The sequence below is a fragment of the Diadema antillarum genome, unplaced genomic scaffold (assembly GCF_040938485.1).
Source record: "Diadema antillarum isolate AM-2024a unplaced genomic scaffold, OU_Dant_1.0 seq00000881_RagTag, whole genome shotgun sequence".
NCBI classification, from domain to species: domain Eukaryota; kingdom Metazoa; phylum Echinodermata; class Echinoidea; order Diadematoida; family Diadematidae; genus Diadema; species Diadema antillarum.
Genome location: NW_027271745.1, coordinates 237,469 through 249,865, shown reverse-complemented (window position 1 = coordinate 249,865; position 12,397 = coordinate 237,469). Strand labels below are relative to the sequence as shown.

At 40.6% G+C, this 12,397-nt stretch overlaps 1 protein-coding gene across 1 annotated transcript in view; it reads right to left on the bottom strand.

The window, feature by feature from the left end:
* Positions 1-304: 304 nt before the first annotated feature.
* The window catches only part of LOC139740775 (galanin receptor 2b-like), a 28,197-nt gene continuing 16,104 nt past the window's right edge, over positions 305-12,397 (bottom strand). The window contains exon 3 of the mRNA XM_071651349.1: positions 305-995. Within this exon, the coding sequence (XP_071507450.1) occupies positions 305-995 (691 nt within the window). The remainder of the gene's footprint in view (positions 996-12,397) is intronic.

Genomic DNA, 12,397 nt, shown 5'->3' with positions numbered 1-12,397 from the left:
AAATATATATATATATATATAATAAAGTGCAACAGGTATGAGATAGCATAGATGGATGATATCGGTCTCTTCTCGTTGGGCTTATCTTGCTCTGGTACATGCAACATGGTCAGGACTTGGGGGCTGACCATGTAACATTTACCAACTGTAGATAAGAAGCCCAACGAAAGTACACAGATATCAAAGGTCTTGAGATAGCAATGCTCATGCGCTTGAGTCATAGAGGAAATCAGTTACACAGCATACATTTCTAGACTGTTTTCTTTTCTTTTCTTTCTTTCTTTTTTAGCTCGATGATTGCCCTTTAAGAGACCCTAGCCCCGGAACTCGTGAACGACTTCCGAACCGCGGACATCCGCGTCGAATTCGTGTTCGGCGTGTGCTCGCTGATGGCAGCCGTCCCGTTTGGGTACATCTCGTGACAACAGATGAGCTGGGTCTTGTACTGGGGATCTCGTTTACGGCAGCAGCATGAACACGCCTGGTAATAATTCTTGCGGAAGTTCTCGCAGAGACACGAGTAGAGCAAGGGGTTGAGGCAGCTGTTCGCATATGCCATCACTCGGACTAGGATGGTTGTGTAGTAGCTGAACTCAGAATAGAAGATCAGGTGCCAGCATTCCATGATGTTGCGAATATGGTACGGCAGCCAACAGACGGTAAAGCAGGTAACGAGAATCATGACCATTCGCGCCACTTTCCGCCGAGAGTGGCGCCTCCTGGGGGCGCCAGTCATGTACGGACTGACGAATTCCGCGCCCGCGTTCCACAGCACGGCGGCGGTGCGCGCGTAGCACAGGCAGATCACTGCCAGCGGAAGCAGGTAGAAGAAGACGAAGAGGCTGGTCTTGAAGGCCCGATGTGCCTGTGAGCTAGGCCAGCTTTCGACGCAAATATGCCCATTCACGATATCGGCGAAAATGGCTGGTGGGCTTTGGGAGAGGAGGCTGACGATCCAGATGAGTGCCAGAACTGTGGCGGTGCAGGACTTTGTTCTGGGAGGAATAAGAAAGGAGGAGAAGAGAATATTATTAAAGAATTTTGGTAATCTCAAACTATACCAATGACATAAAAAGTGACCGTATAGCATTTAGAATGTGATGTCTATATATGGGACCTACTCGCATCCAGATGACATGTTTATGTGTGTGAGTGAGAGAATAATTAAATGTGTATGTATTTGAAATGGATTTAGGAATTATAATTCCATCATAATTATATGGGCCGTGACGCGAGAAAAGGGCCCTTAGGGCATTGAATACCGAAAATGAGTTTTCACCTCCACATTGTAGAAGGAACTCTGACGTATTTAGATATGAAAACCTTTTTCTGAAATTCCTATCATAGATGACCCCATTACGACAATCAAAAAAGCATGTTTTGTCCAAATCCTGTCAATTTTGTATGCGTCTATATGCATGTGCGCGCATTCAGCTAGTTGATCTTTTTTGCGCGTATTGCTTTGTCAAACTTCCGCGCCGTTTTCTGGCGTTTGCGCGCAGCACCGCTAAGGGCCCTTTTCTCGCGTCACGGCCCATATCATTGTTTGTACGTCAGCGAAGGTCAATTCCAATATCTTCACCATAGTAAAATTAGTTGAACAGGATAACACGAGCGGAATGTTTTTTCGAGGATGGTGCAATGCAATCGTGAAAAACAGAATTTTCAGTGACAACGAATCTTTTATTTTTCGATTTACACCTGTACTGATTATAATTATCATACATAGGTCTAACATCGTTTGAAATGGGACCTGATGCAGGGTGACCGAAAATGGAGACTCTTATAACTCTGTGCAACTCACACAGAACAGAATTCTGTAAACAGTATACTTTACAAAGGTAATGCTTCCGTGCCCCCCCCCCCCCCGCCTCGACGAAACCAATGCGCCTCCAATGCGCAATTACAGCCACAGATCATTCCTATTCACGTCTGCCTTGCCAGGGGGTAGTTCTATCAGAAATATATCACTGCTTTGCTCATTCTCATAAACATCTCAAACGAGAGAGAACTGACAATGCTTGTATCGAAACGCTGAGGGGTTAAGGTAATTAACCCCGTCACCCTCGGGAATCGGATGCGCAAAGTACCAATCATCTGGAAAATGCTATCTGGGAGGCATTTAGTTAAGTACGAGCTATTTCACGGTAATTGAAGCAGCCTGCACCTGAGAAGACACATTCTTGTCTTTCTCTCAATTATGATACTGACTTATACTTTTTACACTGGCGACATGATATAACAATGAGCAACATATAATGGGTTTACTCAATCAATTTGATGCATTCGTCCTTAGTCAGTTGAGATAAAGAAGAAAGCTGATGTAGCAAACTTCAGGACACGTTATCTGTTGTGATTTATGCTAATCACTACGACAATAATATATTGTGGAAGGATTCAGAATAGTGCTCAGGGGTGAGTTAAGGCTTGTCGGATTTGTTGATCAACATTTTTTAAACCCTTTAAAAACGCTACAAAAAGTGCGATCTTTGCCTTTAAAAATAGACAATTATCATGATTATGGGATGGTGAAACAAAAAAACAATTTAGGAAACGTCTTCCAAAGACTGTGCATGTAGGAAGTCTATACGGCAGAAGAGACTCGGTGAAGACACGGAATATGAGTGGACAATTGGAATGTTGCTGTCCACTTCTTAGAACCCTTCCTACTTGTTAGCGTGATAACAGAGAAAGTTTGTTATCACTCTGCTTCATTTGAATTTGTGTTGACTCGTCGATGTTCCAAGTGAGCGTTTCACTTGTCGCAGCCATTGTCACAGCCATTGGAATGAAGTTAGGATGACTGCAACGTGCATGGGATGAAATACGAAGCCTGCCGAGCAGGCGTGACGATTCATTGCGTAGATTTGCGATCGCGTATTGAACGTGCAGGTAAAATCGATGACCACCCCTATTGCTTACAAGAGAGGCAATCAACACGGTAAATGAACTACTCGTTGCAAGTGTATATTTACTTCAAAGAATTCATTACAGCTATCTCCTCCCCCCCCCCCTCAAAAAAAAAGAGGCAAAATCCCTAAATTTCGTCCTCACAAACTCCTCACCCTGCATCACTGCCCTGTCACTATTTATGGACACGGAAGAGAGGAAAAAGCATGGACCCCCATCGGCAAAGTGAGTTGCTTATTACGATTCAGCCACGCTATAGTATACAAATAATACACAGGTGAGAGTGCGTTAGTGGAGATGTAGTGCACTCGATGGTATTTACAATTGTGAAACATGCACTTCATTGTAAATACCCAAGAGTGAGCTGCATCTCCTCTAACGTCACGAACTCAAACCTGTGTATTATTTGATTTATAAAATGGGTCGAGAACTAACAGCATTTTTCATGTACCTTTGTGGGTCAATACCAGTCAGCTACATGTAGCACTCGCTCAAAAGTCAAGAGATCCGAAGATGTTCGTCCCAAACATTTACGCACGTCGCACTCGGAAATCCCGCCCATGTAAGTACTGCACGTATAAGAGTATACGTACGCGGTATACGCCACGTGTTATGCACAAGAAAGGCCGGCTGGCAGCCTGAAGTAGAAGTTGTTTACAGGATTGACAGCGCGTATAGTAGCGCGCGACGCACTTGTAACAACTGATTGAGTGTGCACTGCTAGTGTAAACATTGTGACGTCAGTGACTTTACGCTTTTTTGCACGGCCGTGCATTTAGTAAGAAAATAATGCACGCACACGTGACTCATTTCAGCGCTTCCAGTTGGCTACATTCTTGAACCCATTTTATAAATCATTGTAATAGTTGGGAAGACAGATTTAACAGAGACTCGAGGAGGACTAAACAAAATATCAAAATACTTTTTAAAAAACCGCTGTGTCATGGGAGGTCTTTATATGGAGGGAGGCGTAATCGTAACGAAGATGATTGGAGATCCATTTTCCAAGCGATATCGAATGAACTTCCATTAAAAACAACAGCAACAAACAACTGAAAACCGACATACACACAACAACAACAACAACAACGACTTCGCAGTTATCAAATGGACCTCAAAACCTCGTGGACCAGATGTTTGCAATAGATCTACCCCCCCCCCTAATATGAGATAATGTATATCGTTATATGAACCATTATAGGCATTCCACTGTTTGATAGTCGTACCATAGGTCCCTGCTATTAAAACTTCAAACAATGAGTTTACAGCAAATTCATTATCGAAATGCGCTTATATCATTTTTCTATTTTGTTTTTCACCAAATAAAAAAAAATCTTTACTACTTGGGTACTCTAAAGCGCTACCAGTTTTACTGTACATTCAGGATACACTATGATGAAATATCAATCGTGATTACGTTTATATAGATACTTTGAAATTGTGTTACATTGTACTGAGTGGGAAAACCAACCAAAGCGAACCGTGGAAAAGGAGGAGGTGGGCCTTTTTCCCCTTTCATTAATTCTCTTGCACATGAGACTCGTAGATTTTTTTTGCTTTGCATCTCAAACATTGTTAAGTTACCATCTGGCCTAATGGACAATGAAGTATTAAAATTCCTACATGTATGAGGGTATCGAGTACATCCTCCGCAAAAATACATTCCCACACTTCTAACTCATGCAAGCCTCGAAACAATTATGTCCTTCCTGTCGCCTCGGTGGGAATTTGATTAGAAGACATAGTACGGATGCGATTTAGGGGAATGGCTGGGCATTATTTAGATAAGTTTAATTTGACTGTATCATCTTGTTACAGCTGCTTGTCTGCACTTTTCGGAGCTGTCTATTATAGCCGCGGCAGGTATAGTCTTTGCGGACTTTCACATTCCTTGACTCGAACGTGAATGCGTTTGTTCACACCTATCATTCCATTTTCGTATTTGTTTCAATTATTCAGCACGAATCACGTTCACGCCAAACACGTTTAAATAGTACATTCCGTCTGTCCAATTGTGTTGCGGAGGAGGTTTTTTTCTAATCGAGTTTTACTCAATTTTAGGTTCTTATGCGTAAAACGTCTGAATAGCCTGTGTCACGATCTATGCGGTTGAGTCTGCTTGATATTCTATTTAAATTTTATGAACATGTATATTATTATGTACTCTGAGTCTTGCTTGTAAGGTTAGGGGAAAGTGGGAGAAGAGAAACTTTGGAGCCGCGTAATTCTTAACCTGGAGGGATTAGGGTATTTCTTGTTCTTTGGGTATTATGTTGTGGCCTTGTATTGCTGCCCACATGTTGCCTAAATCAAACAAAAAGCTTTCTAATCTGAACAATTATTGTTTTTCTAACCATGCACGTCTCCTCATTCTTTACCGTTGATTAGCCGAAAAGGAAGCATGGGGGGGGGGGGGGGGGCGATAACAACGATAAAAAAGTAAAGGCGCAGCATACAAATACAGCACAGTATTAATCTATGCATACAGCAGTTTAAAAGAGCGCCAAGCGTCAAGAAGGAGCGCCCATCCCCATACCCCCACCCCTACCCCCATGAAAAAAAAAATGATAAAAAATCTGCAAATCTGCGTGCGGGTCTTGTCTGAAATAAGGGCATCATCCAGAAAACATATTTATTTTGAAAACACAAACAACAAAATGATGCACCGTACTGTAGCTACCTTGGTTGGGTCCGGAAAGAGTGCTACTGTTTTTTTCCCCTTCAGTTTAATGACATGAGGTCTCAATGTGTACTCTACTTTAGACAATAACTACGACAAATCAAAACGAAAGAGAATTGTGATACCGACATTGACTAATGAGCTGACACAATAAGTAGTTCTGTGGGGAAACCAGCGCTTCGGACGATGGAAAAGGGACAGGCGGACGCCATTCCGTGGCACATAGCTCTATAGGATGAGACGAGAATTGTGCTTTGGGTTGACCCGGCGTCTCTAGGAGATTTTATTGACACAAATTGGGCCTTCATCAAATCAAACGTGAAACAAATCACCGCGAACGCTGCTCCTGACGCCCCTATTGAAAGAGCATCGGTCAAAAATGAAATTTGGAAAATTTCAGCATGCTCGTAGATCAAAATAAGATATACCGAACTTAGCGACGATTTCATCTTTGCTGCAAATCACACACGTCGTGATGTATAAGTTGAATTCTTCCACTATTTGAATAAGGCACTGGAAATTGACGATCAGAAAATAGAAACTGCAGAGCCGACCAGTCAGTCAAACTGCATTTTTGGTTTTGACGCGTCCACCGATCTTTGTTGGCCTTCATTTCAACTGTAATACTCAGATCTGATAACGTATGTCATATGCAGCAATCGAAGTCAGGGATTTTGTATAGTACATCGCATCTTGGCCTGCTGGCGCGCAGATCCCCGTATCGGAGGCTCAAGCGGATACAAGCAGCTATCCATTCTAACGCTGATATGGTATACGTGCACCTCTTCATGTAGCCTTGTGAAACAAATTGTAGTAGTGTGTAGCATATTTCTCCCTTCCATAGAAGGTGATATCTAAGGATTAGCATTACAAGTCTTTTATTTTTCTGTAACAAAACAGATATCTTCTGAACACACGCACGTACGAACACAATCATGCATTTCCATACACGGATTTACACACTTCCAGCTCACACAGTGCTGCATTTTCATCATTATTTTATGCTTTGACTTTAGCTCACACACACACACACACACACACACACACACATATATATATATATATATATATATATATATATATATATATACACACACACACACATACACCCAATGTCCTCATTATACGTACGTATAGGTGAGTGTACACATGCTTAGCACACACATACAATGTCCATACAATAATGTCTCTATATCCTGTGTCTTTTTGGCCCTGTCACTGATGCTTGTATTCAGCAATTGGTTTATGTAAAATTACGTCAGTGCGGATTTGTAAAGTGCTTTTGTTAAATTTGTTTGCCCTATTTTTCCCCAGATACATTCTTTTTTATATATTTTTTTGACCTTTAAGAATTTTCTCCTCCCACCTGGTCATCCATCTCACTCTTTTATGATGATACTCTCTAAACCATACAGATGACCTCTTTTTACCTCCTACTTACTTGAAACTTGTAAAAACAGTTTTCACCCAATCAACAAGACATATCTCTCCCTCAGCTGTTACACTCGAATCCTTCGTATTTCTAACCTCGCATTTCCCTAACCGGCAATCAGGTATCGCCTGTATCTGCCTGTCTCTCCTCATCTCTCTCTCTCTCTTTCTTTCCTTCCATCCTTCCCTCTCTAAGTCGCCCCATCTCTTCCTCTCTCCGTTAGTGTATCCTGTTATCTAACCTCTACCCCCTAATTCCCTCCTGCACCTTCTCTCTCTCTCTCTCTGTCTCTCTCTCTCTGTCACTTTCTTTGACTTTTCTTCCTCTCCCTTCTTTTCACATGCCGGGAGTTGCTCCGAGCTATCCTTCGTCCCTCGTGTTATCCAGAGTGCGTAATACCAATTCCCTATTCGTCACAGATACAAATCGTTCCTGGGACCTATGTGCATACATATATGTTTATGTATATATAAACGGTTATTTCAAAAGGACTGGGTAAACCGACCGATATAATTGTAGGCGGTGGGGTCGCTGAGAGTCTGTAGGGCAAAGATCTTGTCAATTTCTTAGAAAGCCTCTGGGCTACTCGTGATTTCTTGTCTCGTTTATAATAAGCAGCACTAGAACTGGGGTCACGCAGTTCGTGCCATGAAGAAAAACACACTGTACGCCCTCTTTCAAAAGTATGATACCTCATAAAGTGCCGTAATTTATTGGATTAATTTGTAACGATACACTCGAATCATTCGCGATGGGGCCAACACTGACATAATCAAATCTAGATTTGATTCTCTACGGCTGCCGTTATCACCCAGCGTAGGCCGAGGACCTGAATTACGGTTGTAACGTAGTATGACAAATATTGACAAGCTATTAAAACAAGATGTCGACGATGTCCGAAGGTGTTTGTATTAGATACTGCTTGATAACTTTTATCAAATACTCCACATACCCCGCCGGGCATTAAAACAAAGTTGAAAGGAACATGAACCTCTAAAAAATGCAGTTTTACTGTGATTGTTTTCACACTTGAGACCAAACCATTGTACATCAAAGCTACACGATTCCATAACAAGAATGTCACGGGTAGAAATATCAGGGGAAAAAATCACAAGTAAAATGTCAGAGATAAAGATGCCAGAAATAATGTGATGGGGAAAAAAGCCATCACGGATCAAAATGCTAGAAGTGAAAGTGTCAGAGGTTAGAATATCAGGGGTAAAAATTTCAGTGGTTAAAGGTCACGAAAACTATCAACTGTAAAAATAAAATGTCAAGGGAAGAAAAGTCAGGGCTATCTTGTCGAGGTGAAAAATTCAGAGAAAAAAGTCACAGGTAGAGAAATCAGTAGTAAAGACGTTAGGGAAAAACGTCACTGGTATATAGATGTCTGGGTGAAAATGTCACCGATAAAGATGATTGAAATGTCCGTGGTAAAAGTGTAAGGGAGAAAATATTAAAAGTAGGAATGTCAAGGATCAAAATATCACAGGAAAATATAACGGGTAAAATACTCTGCAGTAAAAATGTCACGGGAAATGACATCAGAGAAAATTTTCAATAGTAAATGTGTCAACAGTAAACACGTCAGGGAGAAAATGTCAGATGTATAAATGTCATTTCGAAGCATCAAGGGAAATAACTTGAGGGTAAAAAAGTTAGCGGCACCAATGTCAGAGTAATCTGAGGAATAAAAATGTCAGGGGAAAAGTAACAGGTGAAAATGTCAGAAGTTAAAATGTAAGCGGTAAAAACGTTACTTTGTAGGAGTGTCATGAAGAAAAAAGTCACTAGTAAAAATGTCAGACGTTGAAATTTTCAGGGTAAAAAATGTCAGGGGAAAACATGTTAGGGAAAAATATCGAAAGCGAAAATGTCAAGGGTGAAAACGTCAGGGAAGAATGTCCGCGATATATATCAACGGTAAAAATAGCAATGAAAGTAGCGGTGAAAATAGCGGTAAAAATGCCCGGTAAACAGAATCAGGGAAAATTCACTGGTACAATTGTCACAGGTTAAGATGTTAGTGTAAAATTCCGGGGGTAAAATGTCAAGAGTAGCCACGTCAAATTTTAGTAGTTAAGATATTAACGGTAAAGTTTTCAGGGTTTAAAAATGTCAGGTGTAAAAGTGTCAGGGAAACACAGCACAGGTAAAAATATAAGAGGTAAAAATGTCACTGTAAAAATTTCCCCTGATATTTTTCCCCTGATATGTTTAACCCTAATATTTCTAACCATGACAATTTCACCTCTGACTTTTTAACCACCTGACATATTTTGCCGATGTCACTTTTACCCGGCACAGAATAAGATATAGCGTCTCGATAGAAATTGCACTTGAGTATTTTGTCCGCGTAGTCAAATTTTACCAATATATTTATTATGTGAGCAGCTAGGGTTATCTGCCGTGACAGTTTTTTAATATTTCAACAAATCTCTGCGAAAGATAAACGAGAAGAAAATAAAAGAATTTCAAGTATTAGATATCAATCTACAAAATTTTATTTATGTCCCCTACAGGTTAACATGTTTGCCCCAGGCAAAATCCATTACATAGTTGGTGGCATTTCTTGTTCATCAGGTTTGCAACAACTGCACGCGTCCAAAACGCTTATCATTCGGTTGAATTTATTTGGTTTCCACGTCATTACTGAACCAGACTCTCAGGTAAAACAGGCAACATCTAGCGTCTTTCAGCTGGAAGATTTTCAAATCAATCTACTGTGTGTCTTACACCCTCTCTTCCTCTTTCTCTCTCTTTTCTGCTAATTCTACCTAGTATTTTACGGCGGTTGTCGCCTTTCCCCACTGTTTTCTGACTTGCACTGCTTCTTAAGAACATGGAGGCGACTTCCAGCCTATTCGTTCTCTCATAAGTCCTTCTGATAGGAATCCATCAAAATCTCTGATGAAGCCTAGTAGGACCTGAGAGAAAAGAACAACGGCGAAAATGACTACTGATGCCTCGTAAATGGAGTGTTTGCCGGAGGAAATGCTATTGGTTCTGAAAAGATGCAGGAAACAGATTTTAGAGACTCCCCGTCAAAGACCTTTCAGCATCTCGGCACCAATCATCTGATATCCTTCTGACATCGCCTCTCGGCAAATTATTTCACTCCCCATCTCTAACAGCCCCTATGCTTACACCCATCCATGTCAAAGCGTCCCACCTCTTCCATTTCCATTAAGCTCTTGTTGGCATGAGCAAAGGAGTAATCATTTGCCCCTCATTATTTTTCCCGCCAATCTTCTCTTCACCGAGGGCATACTTATGAGAGAAAAAAAAAACTTTCCTCTTTCGCCCCACTCCTTGTATCCACGGCGAAGTTATCGAACGGTTACCTGATATCGTCAAATACCCAGATCCAAATGAAGATGCAACATCCCTGCAAAAGTTCAATTTCATGCAGGACCTGCTTCTATATTGGTAGAGTCGGTAAAATAAAATGGATGTTGCCGGGAACTTCCAGAGGAACATTCTTGAAGAATAAAAATATAGCAACATCCTTTACATGCTTGAAGCATATACGGCGAAAGCTGACTTACTTGATGCGATTTTGTAAGGTAGACTGTGATAATTGCTCCTGGATAGCTATCACGGTATTAAAGGGATAGTACAGTATTGGTGGGGATAAAAATTGGGCTTTTAAATTTTTTTCGAGATACCAAGAAAACACTTATGATATAGTACAGAGCATACCATTTTAATAGGAATTCAAAGTTTATTTGATGAAAATCGGGTTTGGAATGACTGAAACATCCAAAAACAAAGTAAAACAAAGCGATCACAATAAAGTGTGGGTCCCGCACTCATTGGAATTGCTCTTTTTTGGATATCTCAGCCATTTCAAAGCCAATTTTCATCAAATAAACGTTGAATTCCTCATAGAATTACATGCTCTTTCATATTTCATAAGAGGTTTCTCATCATCTCACCCAAAATGTTAGAAACTTTAAATTAGGTCTCAACCAAAACTGTACAATCCCTTTAAACTCTTTCTCACACACACACGCACACACACACACACACACACACACACACTCTCTCTCTCTCTCTCTCTCTCTCCATTTAGTTAGCAATGTCTTCATGATTGTGTCAATAGTGCGCCTTAGATCTGCGACGCGAACGTCAAGACGACGCAGCCTCCTGGGTTGAACGATGGAAACAGCTGTGCAAGAACACCATTTTTAGCGTGTCGTCGTTAGCGTTATCGTCGTAGATCTACACCTCGCTATTTAAGATAAAAAAGAGTTCACTCTTTCAGAGTAGAAACAGTTTGTAGTCAATGAACGATGTCAATCACTCATCTGTCTCGAAATCTAAAAAGTGATTCAAATCATAGAAATGCTCTGCAAAGTAAAATAATCGACATAGGACATAATGGCAATCTCCTTTTAAAACTATAGATGTCATTTTTCGCTCGACGTGGCTGGGTTAGACCTTGCAAGTGCAGATATTCTGATTTTGGTATTAAAGACAAATAATCACTGACACGTAATTTTTCACAGCATTTAATTTTACAGGAACTAATGTACAATTAAATATTGTGAGTGATGCGATCATACCGCGTTTCTATGACTTTCGCATTCTTTCAGCGTCCCCATAGTTTTCGTCGCATGGTCATCTTCATGTCTAGTTTTTTGGTTTTGTTTTTTTGCCTCGTTACAGTCAGTGTAGAAAATTAAAATGGTCCTTGTGACTTAAAGGAGACCTCCGGATGATTTTCAAATTTTTACATTGAACAACTATAAATTAGCTATTCTAAAGACAGAGTTTCAGAATTTACGATAATTGGGATGAAGAATAAGAATATTTTCGAAATTTATAACAAATTGCTATGAACAAGGATGATGACATGGCAGAATCACCTTAAGAATGCATGAGTTGGGGCTCAAAGAAGCAGAACAAAAGAAGAATGCATGCATAGATTATACACAGGTGAACTCGCAAGCAAGCAGTATTGTAACGGAATTACACAGCTACATTTCAGAAATATGTGAGTTTCCTATGTCATCATCCTTGTTCAGTGTAATTTGTTTAAGGTTTTTCAAAATATTGTTTCTCTGCTAAGAACCACAATAAATTCCACAAATCCATGCATGGAGCCGTTGATGTATGTACTACATGATGTGAAATCATGAAAATCGTCTCGAAAGCCCCTTTAATGGTTGGCATGCGCACTTTGTACGAATACCTAGTGCTAGCATTGCTACAATCTGTTGTTTGTTTGTTTTTTTTTTCGTGCTTGGTCCGTCGGAAAAGGAGTTATGTCCTGTAGGTACAGCTGAAGGTCACGCAGGAGCCCCGTCCATTACTGATGTGTTATGTTTCTCAGAATCTTGCGCTGGGTTTTCTAGGAAGTTTTTGACGTA